The sequence below is a fragment of the Triticum urartu genome, chromosome 5 (assembly GCF_003073215.2).
Source record: "Triticum urartu cultivar G1812 chromosome 5, Tu2.1, whole genome shotgun sequence".
NCBI classification, from domain to species: domain Eukaryota; kingdom Viridiplantae; phylum Streptophyta; class Magnoliopsida; order Poales; family Poaceae; genus Triticum; species Triticum urartu.
In genome coordinates, this window is record NC_053026.1 from 485,961,698 (window position 1) to 485,979,942 (window position 18,245).

The 18,245-nt window shown below is 44.3% G+C and overlaps 4 protein-coding genes across 4 annotated transcripts; 1 reads left to right on the forward strand and 3 right to left on the reverse strand.

Annotated features, from left to right (window-relative positions):
* Positions 1-2,319: 2,319 nt before the first annotated feature.
* On the reverse strand, positions 2,320-4,047 carry LOC125507210. The gene is made up of 4 exons (XM_048671862.1): positions 3,719-4,047; positions 3,347-3,492; positions 2,916-3,078; positions 2,320-2,336 (listed from the first exon to the last, which is right to left on the reverse strand). Exons 1-4 carry the CDS (start codon positions 3,798-3,800, stop codon positions 2,320-2,322), a joined length of 408 nt encoding a protein of 135 aa, XP_048527819.1. The 5' UTR covers positions 3,801-4,047.
* A 2,013-nt stretch (positions 4,048-6,060) lies between these two features.
* Positions 6,061-8,616, reverse strand: LOC125510046. The gene is made up of 5 exons (XM_048675134.1): positions 8,475-8,616; positions 8,039-8,388; positions 7,735-7,813; positions 7,531-7,645; positions 6,061-7,211 (listed from the first exon to the last, which is right to left on the reverse strand). Exons 2-5 carry the CDS (start codon positions 8,211-8,213, stop codon positions 6,426-6,428), a joined length of 1,155 nt encoding a protein of 384 aa, XP_048531091.1. The 5' UTR covers positions 8,214-8,388; positions 8,475-8,616; the 3' UTR covers positions 6,061-6,425.
* A 57-nt stretch (positions 8,617-8,673) lies between these two features.
* Positions 8,674-12,646, reverse strand: LOC125510045 (inositol-tetrakisphosphate 1-kinase 6). Its single transcript, XM_048675133.1, has 12 exons — positions 12,370-12,646; positions 12,231-12,266; positions 11,567-11,762; positions 11,302-11,390; positions 11,144-11,215; positions 10,865-11,067; positions 10,539-10,692; positions 10,223-10,336; positions 9,962-10,024; positions 9,563-9,699; positions 9,312-9,459; positions 8,674-9,149 (listed from the first exon to the last, which is right to left on the reverse strand). Exons 1-12 carry the CDS (start codon positions 12,520-12,522, stop codon positions 9,009-9,011), a joined length of 1,506 nt encoding a protein of 501 aa, XP_048531090.1. The 5' UTR covers positions 12,523-12,646; the 3' UTR covers positions 8,674-9,008.
* A 2,596-nt stretch (positions 12,647-15,242) lies between these two features.
* On the forward strand, positions 15,243-16,663 carry LOC125556408 (serpin-Z2A-like). Its single transcript, XM_048719148.1, has 2 exons — positions 15,243-15,641; positions 15,730-16,663. Exons 1-2 carry the CDS (start codon positions 15,243-15,245, stop codon positions 16,615-16,617), a joined length of 1,287 nt encoding a protein of 428 aa, XP_048575105.1. The 3' UTR covers positions 16,618-16,663.
* The last annotated feature ends 1,582 nt before the right edge of the window (positions 16,664-18,245 follow it).

Sequence of the window (18,245 nt, forward strand, 5' to 3'; positions counted from 1 at the left end):
CCCTCAAACTCTAGATCCAGCTGAGGCTGAGGGAGAGTTTCGTCAGCACAACAGCGTGGTGACGGTGATGATGAACTTACCGACGCAGGGCTTCGCCTAAGCACTATGACAATATGACTGAGGTGTGTTTCTGTGGAGGGGGGCACCGCACACGGCTAAAACAATTGTCAACTTGTGTGTTCTAGGGTGCCCCCTGCCCCCGTATATAAAGGAGCAACGGGGAGGCTGGCCGGCCCTATAGGATGCGCCCAAGGGGGGCAATCCTACTCCTAGTAGGAGTTGGACCCCGCCCCCCCTTTCCTAGTCCTACTAGGAAAAGAAGGAAGGAGAGGGGAAGGAGAAGGAAGGAGGGGGCGCTGCCCCTCCCCCTAGTCCAATTCGGACTAGGCCCGGGGGCACGGACAGCCCTTGGCTGCTCCTTCTCTCTCCCTTACGGCCCAATAAGGCCCATAACTTCCCCAGTGGTTCCGATAACCCTTCCGGCACTCCGATAAATACCCGATACACCTCGGAACCATTCCGGTCTCCGAATATAGTCATCCAATATATCAATATTTATGTCTCGACCATTTCGAGACTCTTCGTCATGTCCGTGGTCTCATCTGGAATTTCGAACTACCTTCGGTACATCAAAACACATAATACCGACCATCATCGAACGTTAAGCGTGCGATCGAACGTTAAGCGTGCGGACCCTACGGGTTCGAGAACTATGTAGACATGACCGAGACTCATCTCCGGTCAATAACCAACAGCGGAACCTGGATGCTCATATTGGTTCCTACATATTCTACGAAGATCTTTATCGGTCAAACCGCATAACAACATACGTTGTTCCCTTTGTCATCGGTATGTTACTTGCCCGAGATTCGATCGTCGGTATCGTCATACCTAGTTCAATATCGTTACCGCCAAGTCTCTTTACTCGTTCCGTAATGCAACATCCCGCAACTAACTCATTAGTCACATTGCTTGCAAGGCTTATAGTGATGTGCATTACCGAGAGGGCCCAGAGATACCTCTCCGAAACACGGAGTGACAAATCCTAATCTCGATCTATGCCAACTCAACAAACACCATCGGAGACACCTGTAGAGCATCTTTATAATCACCCAGTTACGTTGTGATGTTTGATAGCACACAAGGTGTTCCTCCGGTATTCGGGAGTTGCATAATCTCATAGTCATAGGAACATGTATAAGTCATGAAGAAAGCAATAGCAATAAACTAAACGATCATAGTGCTAAGCTAACGGATGGGTCTTGTCCATCACATCATTCTCTAATTATGTGATCCCGTTCATCAAATGACAACACATGTCCATGGCTAGGAAACTTAACCATCATTGATTAACGAGCTAGTCAAGTAGAGGCATACTAGGGACACTCTATTTGTCTATGTATTCACACATGTACTAAGTTTCCGGTTAATACAATTCTAGCATGAATAATAAACATTTATCATGATATAAGGAAATATAAATAACAACTTTATTATTGCCTCTAGGGCATATTTCCTTCAACAATAAGCTAAGAAATTAGCCCGTATAGAACCAAGAGAAAGATTAAGACATTTGATGAAGAAGAAAGATGGCGAATCCAGCGAGGCAGGAGGATACGCATATTTTCGTTTTATCCACTGCAAAAAACAACAAAACTATCTCTAATGAGCCACACATGATCTATGTAAAGATCTAGTTATTCGTTTTGGTCTGTGATATTTCTTTGGGTAAGGGAAAACTAGAGAAAAAGAAGCTAAATGTACATGTCGATTTTTTTGGAGTTGGAGGAATTAAAAAAAATATAGGACGTGTTTGGTTCACTGGTCGGTAACGCAAACGACAACAGTAACAGGTCGCAATGAGATCGAAGGGGTAACAACCCATTTCTTGTTTTGTTTGGCACATGCCAATAACGTTATCAGTAACCTTTATAGTGTTTGGTGTGACACTGTAATCAGAATACATCAGATAACTTTTGTATGCACGCCCGATTTCAAATTCACACAATTTCACAAGGTTTTCACATGCATTTAGTGGATGCTTCACTAGCATAACTTCAAACACATCAAACAAGTACATAATTCAAAAATATTTGCATTCATCCAAGACATCATTTAACCAGATTTTGAGACCATTTATAAATATCAACTCATTGGTACAAACTCATAATTCAATGACAATTCGAGATAAAATACATAATTAGTCCCCAAAATTTATTTTGTAAGACAAGTCCAAAGGCCAATTTCAGAATCTTGCAAAGTAGCTTTTCCAGTGACCATTCCTCTCATCTGCCACACAACCGATCTTTTCTAATCAACCTAGCTTCTTTTATCATCTGTCAATAAGCAAGAGTTAAATGAGAAATACATAAACAGACAGGAGACAACCACTAATCCAAAAATTAACAACAGAATAGGCACTGTGATTACAAAATTGTAAGCAATCCATAATTGTCATCATTTATTATGTTATTCACTAGCAAATCACTTGGCCTAGAAAGATAATTAAGAACTCTAATGATAATTTACTTGACATATCTAAGCAAATGCATATTATCCCTATTCATTGTAACTTAACATCTCATAGGTGGTTATTGAACTCTGTTATTCACCTGCATAACCAGCTTGTCAAGTAGAGATTGGATGGAACATATACTATGAAATGTCAAGCATAAGCAACAAGTCAACTAGATATTGCAAATGCATATACTAGCAACAAGTCAGGTAGAGGATGAAAATGCATATACTAACAACTAGTCAGGTAGAGATTGCAAATGCATATACTAGCTGCTAGTCAAGTAGAGATTGCAGCTGCTTATGACAACTAGCCAAGTAGAGTAGTACAGGTTATCAAACTTGATAATGTAGACTATAGAGTTTAGCAAAAGGGATTGTAGAGTTTAGCAAAAGGATACCAGCGAGCAATTTTAAGATGAACTCCCTCCTCAGATTTTCTGGAAGCATAAGCATCATGTTCATGTGATCTGGAGCTTTAGCAAATACGGATGCAGCCTCAACGATCTCACACCCAATGAAGCTAAGCCTAGTCAATTCACAACTTGCCTTCCCTTTTGATTTCTATTGAGGATCCTCTTGTGCTACTTCTCACGCCATTGATGTTGTGAATGATGTTGCCATTGTACCCACGTGTTGCGTTGCATTGTTCAGCTGGCTATTGAAATCTTGTAGCATTGTTGCAAAAGGATCACTTGGTAGTGTCACCCTCTTTGGCCTTGGTTCCTTCTTCGGCCTCTTGAAACTAGTTGCGTCCACAGAGCAAGTGTCAACAGACCGTCTAGTGGTACCTGTTGAGATTAGGTCCTCTTGATCATGTTCCTTCCTCGACAGCAATTTCATTTTGCAAGTTTACCACTGTCTCACCAAATCCTTTAACATTTTCCATCGTTGCTACAATCTTGCCATAAAGAGCATCCAGCCGCTCAAAGTACAGAAATGGGACACCATACAATCCCTTTGCCTCATTATGAATCTACATGTTTTTTTATAGAAGAAGGAACTTAGTCTCTGATAGAAATGTAACAGATCGGGGGTACATATACCAAAAGGAATCAAACAATAATATAAAAAATAACAAGGTAGGAAGGTACAACATCAAGCAATTCAACATTACAAACTACAATAGCAATGTGCACAACAACACTACAATAACATTTCAACATTGAAGGAGTTCAGTTTTAATGGATGAAGTGATCTAGCTTACAATATGCTTCATATTGTGCCTTCCCGCATTGAATTATCTTTCGGTTTGCATCCAATGTGAAACCACTTTTGGCTATCATTACTTCAAGAGCACCATATTTTGTCCTAAAGTGCCCCACTCTTGACTTAATGTGCGGAATTGAAGAGATACCACAACCCAAGCACTTCTCGGCAAGATGCTTCTCCAATATCGCCAGGTATCCATTTTTGAAGTTACCATCTACCGTCCACCTTGGATCTAAAGACAACTCATACAAGGCTTTTCATCATCCTCATTCGAAGTCCACTTCCTGTTATTCTTGCTTCTTCCACGGGACGTACTTGAGTTATCCACATCCATATCTAAAGAAGGAATAACTAATACAAATGAGAAGGAACACACACACACACATGAAATGGAACAAATACAAATGAGATGCAATTGAAACAAAAAGAAAGTTGGAAGAAAAAAATGAAAAAAAAGTAGAAATGACTTATACCTCAATTACCCCTAGCAGCCCTATGTCTGCTATACATGCCCTGCGCAAGAACATTTCGAAAGTTTGTCCGCTCATTCGAAGTTGAGAGAGAAGTGATGAATTCTAGTTGGCCTAATTCTCCCTCCATGGTTTCCAATGTTTCTTGCATTATTGGCTTGTCATTATTGAGTGGGTTGAGCGGCATATTTTGCAAGATAAGATTGTGCTAGAGTGCATATGCTATGATGATTCGACATTGTGTCTTCAACTCTTCATAGAAAAAAAGACGGGGACCCAAAAATCGCCCACTGATTCTTGAGCCTTCTAAAGGACCTTTCTACAATATTTCTGGCTCTAGCATGACACATGTTGTAATACTCATCTGCACTACGAGGTGGGTTATGTGTTGTCCAGCCACCCAAGTGGTACCTTTGAGCATGATATGGAGCTAAAATCCCTCTGGCATCTGTGTAACCAGCATCGATAAGGTAAGATTGATCTTCGGGGACACGGAACCCATTTGGCATTGAGATGGCACCTCTAAGAACGCGATCATCATGTGGAGAACCCTCCCAACCAGGTAATATGTAGATGAACGACATGTCATGTGCACACACACCTGACACATTTGTATCTATACCACCCAATCTTGATCGATATCTTATTTTCATATTAGCCGGGACGGTTACCCCCATGTACATTACATTTCCCCGAATCAAACACCTCCATAATTTATACTGAACTTCTATACTTATGTATAACTTACATGTTTGCTATATTTTTAACTTATAATTTGCTTAATTGGCATAGTCAAGCACACTAACATTAGTACTACCATAATGATATTTGGTATACAATTATTATGTATATTATTCTAAAATACATTCATGTTGTGCTATTTGTATTTTCTAGAAAAACCTTCTCGATTATTTATTGGAAAATGTATAAATAAACTATGTAGTGTGGGTTGTATGTGTAGTATTTTACCATTCTTAAATATACCCATGCTAGAGATCTCTAAAGCATACCATGAAACAAATATCTCCATAATAGTTTCTAGTGTATCATGAGATAATCATTTTATAGAGCCTCTAGCTTATAAGATGAACTGTTGGAATTAAATATTCATCAGTATTTCTTGGTCAAATGTGTTTTGCAAGTTATGGTGATTTCAGTAATGGATGAGTTATGCCTAATGCAATGTAGAAGTAACATTCGCAACCCCTGCATGCCCGGACCGCGCGGTCTGGAGGTGTTTTGTCATCCAACACAGTCCCGCATCCGTTTGTGAACCGGTCCGGACATCCGGACCGCTGCCGCGCACACGTATGACACCCCTGGCCCACCCAAAACCCTCTCCCATCCTTTCTCTCCAATGGATTTCCCGCGCCACATTCATGCTGGCCTAGAGCCGCAGCAGCCGACATTAATGTCGTGCGATGTGACCGGACAGGAGGGTAGCGTTGACCGACGCGACCAGATGGGAGACACCGCAAGCAGGAGCCGGTGTCCCCCTAAGCAAGCAGGAGACACCCGGAGCCCTCATAGGCGTCGGAGCTGCCGCAGTTGCACATCAACCTGGCGCCGGGCACGGAGATTGTGTACCTCTTCGACAATAAGTAGTTTTAGGTATGTACAAAGTATGTAGGTTGTTTATCTGCATTGCTAGTATGGATTTGAGGTATGAAGTTTGAGGTTCATGGATGTGATGGATGTTTTCTTTTTTTATGCTGCGTTTGAAGGGTGAATTTTGGTACTTCCGGTTGTAGATGCTCTTATTAGGCAGAATCGCGACTAAACTTTTCTCTGACCGGCTATGGCAGCTCCACCCCTCCTTTTGATTAGTCTATCCATGCGAGTTGTTTCAGCGAACTTGAAATTTCATAGAAATGAACCCGCAATTTTTTTCCATAGAAATGCATTTCTTTTACTGAATGTACCAACGATTTCACTGCTTGAGCGACTTGTATTACAAGACAGTTCTGCTACTCAGCGTGTAGACTGTCCATTCAGCTACATGGTGAAAATCTCTATTGCAAAATATGAACCTTTCAATCAAAAGTACTCCCTCTCTACCATAATATAAGAACGTTTTTTACACTAGTGTAGTGTCAAAAACACTCATATATTATGAGACGGAGGGAGTACTTTGCATACATTTAGGCAACGGAAAGTTCTTTTCTGAACCGAATGTTGCCATCTCCTTCCTGAAAATTCAGCCAGGATGCTGAATGCCGGCAGGGGAAGCTACCCAACCAGCTTCTTTCCATGGCTTCCAACCTTTTGCTGCCTCTGCTGCTCCTTCTCCCCGCCTGCTCTCCTCCTCCCCTTCACCACAGCCCCGTCAGCGGCATCGACACCGTTACCAGTAGCCGGCTCATGGCCACCTCTGCTCCTTCCTCTTGCCGCTGCCGGCAGTAAAGAGGGGTCTTTGCCGATACCTGTTGCTGCAGCCGGTTGACGTGGCACTCTTCTTGCAGCGCCGCCATTGCCGGCATCGACCTTCAGGTCCTTTGCACCAACCGACACTCTTCTTGTGGCGCCCCCATTGCCAGCATCGACCTTCAGATCCTTTGCACCAACCGACACTCTTCTTGTGCCACCACCATTGCCAGCATCGACCTTCAGATCTTTTGCACCAACCAAAGGATCCTTGGTCCGAGCTCTTGGGGCAGCCGCCGTGACATTCTTCATCGCGGGTTTGTCTGCGACGTTCTTGGCTGCCTTTGTGCTGCCTGGGGCTACGGTCTTCTTGTTTGACGAGGTTTTCTTAGCTGCCTTGGTGTCTGTTGTAGGAGCTGCCACTGCATTCTGCAGCCTGTTTCCCAGAGGTGTGTAGCTTGATCTCTTGTCTATTTTGTAAGATGGGGACTCTTGTTTGCAGAAGGCAGGGGACGGTCCTCTGGTGCTGAGGTTTTTCTCTGACGAAGAGCTGGGTCTTGCCGTTGGAGTGGCCGACTTTGAGGAACTGGACGTCGTAGGAGATTCAGATTTCGTCGATGTGCTACTGAGTGCATCGAGCTTTCCTGAGAACTGTCAAAGTTTCACAATGTCAAGAAATAAGATCAATGAAAAAAAAATGAATAAATCGCGAAAAAAAAAACAGCTAGTCTTCTTTGGTTTGGTGGATAACTTTGACGGTCACCCATGTGGTATTAGAAGATGATTTTTTTTATTATAAAATGTTCTGCAATCCTCATGCGGTATTTCAACTTGGTGAATGGTGAATTACTTCGATGTGTCATGATTGTTTTTATTTTTTTTTATGATGTGCGGAAGAGGTGCATGTCTTTTCTAAGGTAAGTAGAGTGAAAGTGTTGCTATTACTGTGAAGACTCGATAGCCATCATACCCTTGAAGTTTTAACTGGTTGAAGGATAGGCAGCTCCCTCTGGAAAACCATTTGGGCGGAATCAGCTTCCATCTCAAGGGAAGCGAACAGCGGGGTGGCAGGAGGAGTCTTGAGCCTGAAATCAAATGAACCGCCCCGATTTCAAAATACGCAGTAGAGAGAATAGGTCAACATGTTTTTACTGCAAGCAAATTCCATCTTTACCAATCGTAATCGTTCTTTTCGCCATCTGTGAGTAGGTAATCTCGCTTCCCCGAGGCGAGTTTGAACATGCGGCGGTCACCTATATTCAGACAAAAAAAGCGTTCTAGTCAGATTATCTATCTTCCAAGTAAAGATGTGTATCAACTTCCCTAGATCTTCCAACAGTTTATTGATACCAGTGACACAAAATCTCATCATCTTAGCCCCGGACGGCGATAGCAGAGGGGGGGGGGGGGGGATAATTGCATCTCGGCGACAAAAATGAACACGCAAAGAAGTGAAAATATAAGAGACAACACCTGACCTTGGATGGCTTCAAACTCCACGGAGTACATTGGGTCAAGGAGGTTCACCTCCTTCTCCTGATCATGCCTGTACAGTTCCCCAAAGAGAAGCAGGCTCTCGTCTTCGTCCTTCCGCGCCGGAGCCGACGCGGGTGTGCCCCTCGCCATGCCGGAGAACCTCTTCATGTGCTCCATTCTTCAGGCGCTCAATGCAGGGAGCAGAGTAAACAGCCAAACTAAAGGTGCCGAGACACAGGGAGAGCAGGTACATACATGCATATATTGCATACAGTGACGGAAGCTTGCCTGAATAACAAAAGGCCAAAACTGTGCCGGCAATCCTGAAAGTTTCCCTGGAGCTCCACGCGATCTGCACAAATGCAACAAATATGTTGGCGAAAGGGACATCAAGATGCAGCCGAATGGAAAGTATTATTACATTACATTGGGCAGTACCGTTTCTTTCTCCTTGGGCTCCACATGGCACAAATTTGTTCAGTTTTGGCCCCTTCATAAAGGCCAACTGTAATTGCTTTCAGTGTGCCCCCATATAAAAACCATGCCCATAGTCGGCCGAGGCCGGGGATAAATCCGCAGCGACGACGAAAAAACAGGCTTTCACATGATATAATTCACATACAAAGAACAGAGTAGATGCAGAGAGAAGCAGGTTGCTGGTCTATGCAGAGCAGAAACAAGCATATCATGTCACTCACATTGTAGTACAGTGTCTACAGGGCCACTCACATTCACATGTAAATCATACACTTGTACGGCAACCAGTTTTAACTCCACAGTTGAGCGGTGTCGCTCCCAGATTAGTACACATCTCTGCCTGCAAAGTTCCGAAGTACTCTACGATTCTAGGCGACAAGAAGCCACTTCTAGACAGATTGTTGATTCAACACCCAGTAGTGGTGATCTCCACCAAATGGTGCGGATGTTGTCGCCGTTATTGTATATGTTTTTTCTCGAGGCCAATGACTAAGTTCACACCTTCCCTTTCTTCGACTCGTATGACTGCCTGATTGCATCCCAGAACGCAGGCATCGCCTCGGAGTCAGGAACTTCTTTGAATGACGGAAGATAGTTTAGGTCCACTATGACATGGTCTCCACTGCCCTCCTGAACCTGCGTATTCAAAGGCTATGTTTACAGTTCCGAAGTAGAATGCGCAACAACAAAAAGATAATGGTGACTGTAAGTGTTTCAGACTTCCAGTGGGACGAAGTTACTCTGTTTGTAGCTGTACCGACTACTAATAGCACAAACCATACAAGAATAAATACTTACAACAACATCAAATCCAAAAATTGTTAGTCCAAGTGATTCCTTTAACAATTTTGCAGCCTCTTCCACCACACCGATGTTCAGAGATTTGTTATCATGTACCCTGTTCAGCAGCAGCTGCTCCTTGGTAGCCACTGGAAGAGTCTTCAAACTGTGAAGCAAATTCAAATAATTTGGTATGGGAAGTACACTTTAGCAGATGAATGAAAAAGACATCCAACATCATGCCGAAAATATATACTTCCAAACTTTACCTATTAAACGTAAGAGGTTCATCCCCCGATGACGATTTTAGCAAATTTGCATTGGGCATTGAAGTTTTTACAGCATGAAAAACCTTGTCTCCAATTACATAAAATTTGTATATCTTGGACCCGTGATCAATGTATTCCTACATCACATAAATAAAACCTACACATCAGAATCTCCCGGTTGTTTCTGAAGATGAATCATCGCAAACGGTAGTTCACAGGTACAGATCTGCAGAGTGCATCAAGACTCAACACGGAATGCCTCATGAGTGTCAAAATTGAAGGAAAACACACAAGATGTGATTAATCGTCAAAACATATAATACATTAAGTGTATTATCAAATATGCCCATTTCCTTCCAAGGCACCTGCTATCAGAGAGGAAAAGGCAGAAAATTGTACCTGTAGAATAGCTGGAAGAGGCACACTAAGGTTGCTAAACTCTTCAATTTGGAAAACTAATGCCTGCAGACAACGATTTTTCATTTAGATGCATAATTCAAAAGAAAGCAAATAAAATTCCAAACTGAAAAGGGATCAAGTAGCACAATAAGTCAGCAAAACCATCTTCGTAGGAATGGTGACAAAAGGATATGATTGGAAATTAATATAATACCCGAACATTCAGTTGATGTAGAACTAAATACAAAGACAATAAGCTACCATATTGTGCGCATCAGCGACTCCACATGCTACTTGTGGCTTCACGATGAGTGGAAATGATAAATTAGCTTCTGCTAGTTGCTTCTGTAATTCACTGCCATTGAATTTTATGGCCTGCATTGGAAAATAGCAAGAAAACTCAATAGTCAAGACAAAGCCGATTGTAGACAATAAAACAATGCAACATGCATTGCACATAAATGCTCTTCAGAAGTGCATGAAGACAGGAGTGTTTAATGATGGTAGATGTCAGTAACATACAGTACAAAAGCCATGAAGTCATACTTCTGCATAAGTGTAATTCAAATAAAAAGACCTTCAAAGAATGTGGTGCTCGGAGTTTGGGCCTTCCTTCAGAGCCAAGTTCTTGCAATCTAACTAGAATTTCTTGGATTTGCAGACGATCAAGCAACGGGGAAATATTTTTGAATGGATCAATGATGCAAAAATCAGGGTATTCTTCCATAAACCTGCTTAACAAAGAGGATGATAGTGAAAACAGAATGAGTATAATACTTCAACATATCAACCTAAGAAGTTTCTGTTACAAATTATATAAAGCAAGTTATCAGATGGTTGCTACTTGTTGCTAGAAGATACGAAAGTGAAAATCCACTAAATTACTTCTGTAATCGATTGTACCTTATAACTTCAGACATTCCTGCAGAAAATGAAATTCCCCTGGGAAAACTGATGGAGCAATTTGGATCAATGGTAATGATCTCATCCGTCATTTTGTGGAGGATTATGTCAACTTCTAGAAGTTGAGAGGCTAAAGGAAGTTCAAATGAGAGTGGGACAAAGATAAGTCCATTTTCACTAGGATAAATGGGAAATGCTCCTCTCTGCAAGCAACATAGGAATAATGATGTTCCAGCAGAGATCAAATATGTACTTAGTAACACATTATAGAAAACTTGCCTTGGCAAAGTCTTCCTCACGGGATGGTTTCATTGCATAGCCAACCATCAAAATAGATGAGCTAACTATTTCCTGGATGAAAGAACACATAATTTCGAATTTAGTGCATTACAACATCACAAGAAATATGACCAAGTAGACATGAATGACAATTTAACCTTTTTAATTAAAGTAGCCAAAGTGATAAGCAGCTCTTGAAGCTTGCCAATATTTACAACTCCAGAATCTTTTGTTCCACATTCACTATCTGGATCATAAGAAGAATATCAATAGCCCTCAAAGATAATATTAGCACCTCCTTCCAATATGTAAAACAGCATGGGCTACACAGCAGATATATCATTGATGAAGTCCTAACGCCAAACAGCTAGTTGGAAACAGCATGAGATGGACAATTAACATTTCTTCCTGATTTATGCTTACCTACAGCAATAACCTTCCAGTTGTGGCTCTCAAGTTCAGAAAATAGATCTTCATCAACTCTGGAAGTAGCATAAAAACAAGAACTCGTTCTGCTCCACTCTAACATCAACTCATTTAGTAAGTGATTCCCAGTTGGAGCAGGTAGTGATATATATCCAAAGGAGTTCAAGTCTGCTGTCATTTCAAGAAAGCCTGACTGATAAAAGCAACAGAGAAGCCCCGTGTAAGCGTATACTACCTTACGGAATGATGTAAAGCATTCACAAAACAATGCCTTCAGAAGAACGGGAATGTATGCCGCAAGCCAGCAATACCAGTTTTTTTCATTTCATATGGGAGGGTACAGATATTAGCGCAGTAAACTGAGGGTTATAAAATGTTTGGCCAGAAATATTGCAAGTTTTAACCGCACAGCAGGATTTAGCAGAAGAAAACTTTGACAGACATCAAGAGTGATCAGTGCAACGGGAGCATCTGGAAATAAATCTAGCTGGATATATTGGTTCATCTGAAGTGATCATGCAAACACTTCTGTTTTAAGTATACTCAGCTCTGTATAGCCCTCATCGCGAATCATAAACAGTACAGTACAAGTATAACTGGGATGAATCAAACACAGTAACTTGAAAAAAAAAGGTTCAGAAGGGGGTAGAGACAGATGTACCACAGTAGTTGGCATTTCCTCCGTATGGCAAATTGCCTGAAACAAAAGGAGCAAGAAGATGCAGTCAGTGGACTACAAGGTACTGGTATATCATAATAATTCATCTCAGAGCGCACGCGGTGAAGAGCCGGACTCATACCACGCCCAGATTGGAGTGGCGCAGCCGCCGCAGCAGCGCCTCCGCCCCGGGACGCAGCGTGGGCACCGGCGCGGCCTCCTGCGCCCCTGCACCGACGGGATTGAGGAGGAGGGACGCATCCAGCACCAGCCGCACAGGTCGCTCCATGGCCATGGCTGCGGGGTTCGGGTCTCTCTCTTCAGCTTGGGGTGTTGGGGCCGGACTTGGAGGAAGGAGAAGCTCCTGAGCGGTGGGGCCACGTGTGAGGAGGGCCAGGTGGGTCTTCCGGGCGCGTGGCAGACAGGTGGCGGGTCGTGGCGAAATGCGGAAAGCACCTTCTCCTTTTATTTTTTTTTCTTTTCATTCTTTAATAAGGCTGATAGTGGCTACTGGCTGGTGTTGCAGGGAATCCGGTGCACTGTGTCGAGGAAAACGGACGTACCGCGTACGTCCTCATTCTTTTTAAAAATATATATAAACGGCGGGCATTTCAACAAATCTGACAAACACCGATACAAATAAATATTAAAGACCCAAACAAAAAATAAATTTTACACCATTGTCCCTAAAGTCTTTCTATCTCCATCTTTCTTTGTCACCCTCATTATTGAAGAAATTGTCGTGAAAATGGAGCGAATGCAAAGACCACGTCATAGACTTCAGCAAAAATACATGCCACAAGATGCTATAGGAACTACAGTAGAAATCTACTGCAAGATGCATGACAAGGCACATGCTTGAAGAATGTCGGCGAGGTTACTAAAGATCTATCGTAAAAAAACCGATGCGAAGGGAGAAGAACAACCATCTTAGGCTAGAAGAAGAGAGGCACTCTTCCTTTTCAAAAGTCTTTGATGGCAGACTTTTCGGCTTCATTTGCAATACGAGGAGCACTCAAACATCATCCTCGATCAAGTACTCCACATATGCATATCCTTTCTAAAATCAAACTCCCACGGATAAAACGCAGGGAGGTGAGGCCAGCGTGTAGAACATAAGGGCATCTTCAACGTGGACCTCTAAATCGCACGCACTCGTCCGGACCAAGCGGAACAAACGTGATTCGTGACCCAAAAACTACTTTGATTACATCAAAGATTGCAGGCATCGAGCTAGGAACTTCTTTGACAACGGAAGACACTTTAGGTCCACTATGACATGGTCTTCGCCACCCTCTTGAACCTGCATATCGAACGTTGGGTTTTACATTTCTAAAGTAGAACACACGCCACACAAAGCAAGCAGTACGCAACCGCCTTCTCCCCTAAGAAAAGCCTAGGGTTCCTTTGCATCCCGCCGGTCCGCGTCGTATCCGGTGACCTTAGGGCCATTGCGGCGCGGTGGATCCCGGCCCTTGCCGGCGGGAGGGCTTTGTTATTTTCAGATGTTTCCTCCAGTTTCGTTAAGCTTTGTTTCCTATTCAGAAAGACGAGATGGTGGCGGTTTCCTAAAGATGGAATAAGGTTCGCCCCGCCTAGCCTCCGTCTTGGTGGTGTGTCGATCTAGCATCGTCGGTGGGCATGTGGATGCGTGTCTCCGACGAATCTGTCCTTAGTGGATTTGCTCGGATCTGGCCGTAGTTCGTCTACGTTCGTGTGTCTTTAGGTTAGATCCTTCCGATCTACGCTACTCTTCATCGGCAGTGATTGTTGTTCTGCTACGCTGGCCCTATGGGGTCTTAGCACGACAACTTCTCAACTGTCTATTACAACAAGTTTTGCACGGCTCCGGTGAGGGAGGGGCGATGACAGCGGCGCGCCTTCGGCACACTTCGGTGCTTGTAGTCATGGCTACGTGGTCTACGGATCTGGATGTAATTTTTATTATTTCTGACGTTCGTTACTGCCATGATTAAAGATGAATAGATTGACTTTTTTCGGAAAAAATAGAGCACGCGCCATGAAAAGCTAATTGCGACCAAGTGTTCTAGATCTTGAGTGGGACAAAATGTTCAGTAGGCCACTAATTAGAAAAAGAAGAATATTGAATGGGAAATACATGAAGGCATATTTTGCCTGCTAATTAGAAAAAGAAGAATATTGGACTCCTTTTCTTTTCCAGCCTAAATAATTTAATTGCCGCTAATCAACAAATTATCCAAAGGTAATATCATCCTAAATTGTCTAGGATTATGCGCCTTGATCATCATGCCCTTTATGGAGGGAAGGAGGGAAATAGATTAAGACATATTTTGCCCGCCATAGAGAAAAAGAAGAATATTGGACTTGTTTATGGGAGGCAAGCTGAACATAGATACGTAATGCGGTATGCACTGGTCCATGAGAAGCAGGGTCTGATCTGAGTGTGGATTTTTGGAGGCCGAGCTCCAGTGAGCTCGGTATTTTGAAAAAAAAAACGTATTCAAAAGTATCAAAAAAATCTTTAAAAAAATACCATGAAAACTTATATGTATTCTGCAAGGTGTTAATTTTGTCGAAAAATGTTGTGATTTGTAGGCTGTACAAAAATAACAAATTTCTGGCCCGATAACAAAAATAAAAGGCCCATTAAAAATGCATATTTGTCTTTTTCCTGTACTCCACATGTAAATGTATAATACTGTGAAATTTTGCATATACATAGTATACATGTGCATGTGTGTTCAAAAAATAAATTTGGAATTTTTCACGCTTCAAAAAAATAAAAATTGAAAACGAGCTCACTGGAGCTCGGCCTCCGTTGGCATTTTTCCGGGTCTGATCTTCCCTTTTATTTCCTCTTTGAGTTATCAACCAATGGTATTACTAACGGGGAAGAGACACAAATCTATACGTCTGGTTGCTCCGATCGTTGCACGTATAAAGTGTTCAAGTCCTCAAGGCCATATATATAAGCGCACAAACCCGGGACATCAGATTCACCAAAGAAGCCAAACCTAGCAAGGGCCAGACAAGATGGCACGCGGACGCGGGTTCACGGGCTCCGACGCGCTGACGGCGCTCACCCACCGCCTCGCCGACCAGTTGTCGGTCACCAGGGAAGCCCCCAGCAAAGTCGCCTTCTCGCCGCTCTCTATCTACTCGGCTCTATCCCTGGTGGCCGCCGGGGCCCGCGGCGGCACCCTGGACGAGCTCCTCGCCGTCCTCGGCGCGAGCTCCCGCGACGAACTCGCCGCGAACGGCCGCTTCGTGGTGGAGCACGCGCTCGCCGACCGGTCGCCGTCGGGTGGGCCACGCGTCGCGTTCGCGTCCGGCGTGTGGCACGACGCGGGGCGGGCGCTGGAGCCGGCCTACAGGGAGGCCGTCGTCGCCTCCTACTTGGCCGAGATACGCGCCGTCGACTTCCGCAACAAGGTCAGTGTCTATGTCTCATCACGTCATATATAGTTTGTATCCATGAATCCATTCATGGAGATTGACTGATTGCTGTCGATCGGTGCAGGCGGAGGAGTCGAGGGAAGAGATCAACAAGTGGGTCGCGGCGGCCACGGGCAAGCTCATCGACTCGATCCTCCCCCCGGAGTCGGTGAGCGAGGACACGGCTGTGGTGCTCGCCAACGCCATCTACTTCAAGGGCAAGTGGGAGACGCCATTCAAGAAGAAGAACACCAAGGTGGAGCGGTTCTACCTCCTGGACGGGACCGCCGTCGACGCGCCCATGATGCGCACCGGGCGGAGCCAGTACGTCGAGGAGCACGACGGCTTCAAGGTGCTCCGGCTGCCGTACAGGTCCCAGGACCCCGGCGCCTCCAAGAAGCGGCCACGCTCACGCCAAAGCGGCACCTCATCCAGAGACAATCCTGCACCACTGCCGCGGTACTCCATGTGCGTCTTCCTGCCGGACGCGCGCGACGGCCTGTGGGACCTCGTCGGCAAGATCGCGTCCAGCCCGAGCTTCCTGCGCGACCACCTGCCGGAATATGAGGTCGATGTCGACGAGTTCCGCCTGCCCAAGTTCAAGGTCTCCTTCTACGGCAAGCTGTCCTGTGTGCTTCGGGACATGGGACTCGTGGCCGCGTTCAAGGCCGACAAGGCTGACCTGACTGACATGGCGCCCGACGTCGAGGATGCCTCGGGGGAGCTAATAAAGCGGCTGGTGCTCAAGGACGTTTTCCACAGGGCGGTGGTCGAGGTGAACGAGGAAGGCACCGAGGCGGCCGCCGTCACCGTCTGTGAGGAGGAAGATGAATCGGCCTGTCAGCCTGTCGATTTCATCGCCGACCATCCGTTTGCCTTCTTTGTGATCGAGGAGGTGTCCGGTGCCGTCGTCTTCGCCGGCCATGTGCTTGATCCTACAAAACACCAAGACACATTACACGACGTGGATTAGAAACTCGACTATATTTTGTATCTCCAATAGCCACCCGCCAACTAATGACTCGAGCTTGTGAATTTTTATTTTTATTTTTATTTTGCGAAGATTGGGAGTTTAAACTGGATTCTCTATTCAAAGAGAGAAATGAGTAGGCTAATTTGGACTATTACTATTCATTGCTCCGAACCCTGATTTTTATCCGACGAGCAGAAATCACTCGAGACCAAATCAAATGGCTAGAATCGCATCAAGCTCGAGATCGAACGGCCCAAAGTCTCCGAGACATGAGAGGATATCATATGAGCATGATAACTTAGTGTCTGTTGCGCACCCAGTCGTGTCAAAGGTGGACACAATTTCTTTTAATACAGTATATACCATCGAAGTCGCTCACATACACAAGCATATATACACTCATCCCTATAAGGCTATAATCAAACACACACATACACTACCTTCAATTGAGCACCTCTGAGAGAATGACCAGCACAACAGCTTAAGATTGATAAAGTCATCAAACGTATAAGCTATGGTAGAACGTATAGAGATTGAGGAATCGCACTCTCCCCTGGGGGTGCGTGGCTTCTCATTATATAGCATCGGTATTACATATACATGGTATATACGAAAGGGTAAGCTACAAACGTATATAACCTGGATTCTAACACCCTCCCTCAATCTTAACCTGTGTCAAGAAGGTTGAGATTGCGCCACAAACTTCAAACAAAGGAAGTGGCAATGGCTTAGTGAAAATGTCCGCAAATTGATCTTTAGATGAGATGAACTTGATTTGTAGTAGCTTTTGTGCAACTCGTTCCCTCACAAAATGAAAGTCAACTTCGATATGCTTCGTCCTTGCATGGAAGACAGGATTGGATGAAAGATATGTGGCTCCAATGTTATCACACCATAGAACTGGAGGTATGTCTTGAGGAATACCCAACTCTCGCAGTAAAGATTGTACCCAAATAAGTTTGGCCGTAGCATTAGCAGCAGCTTTGTACTCAGCTTCTGTGCTACTCCGTGAAACGGTGGCTTGCTTGCGAGCATTCCAGGCGATCAAATTTGAACCAAAGAACACAGCATATCCCCCCGTAGATCGGCGATCATCAGGACATCCTGCCCAGTCTGCATCAGAGAAGGCAGACAACCCTCTAGAGGTGGTAGGCCGAAGATGTAAACCGAAGGAGGCAGTGAGACGAACATAACGCAGAATGCGTTTGACTGCAAACCAATGCGTGTCACGGGGCTCGTGAAGATACTGGCAGACACGGTTAACCGCAAAAGCAAGGTCCGGTCGAGTAATGGTAAGATATTGTAGTCCTCCAACAATACTGCGATACTTTGTAGCGTCATCAAAAGAGAGAAGCACACCAACATCAGCAGACAGCTTCTCAGTCACAGTCATGGGTGTGGTGATAGGCTTACATTTCAACATACCCGCACGCCGAAGGAGGTCCATAGAATATTTCTTCTGAGTGAGAGAGAGACCAGCAGCAGTATTAGTCACTTCTAAGCCCAAAAAATAGTGAAGAGGACCAAGATCCTTAACAGCAAAGTCATGTCGAAGACTTAGTATGAGCTTGTCGGTGGCAGTAGACGAAGAACTGATGAGAATAATGTCATCAACATAGACCATGTTG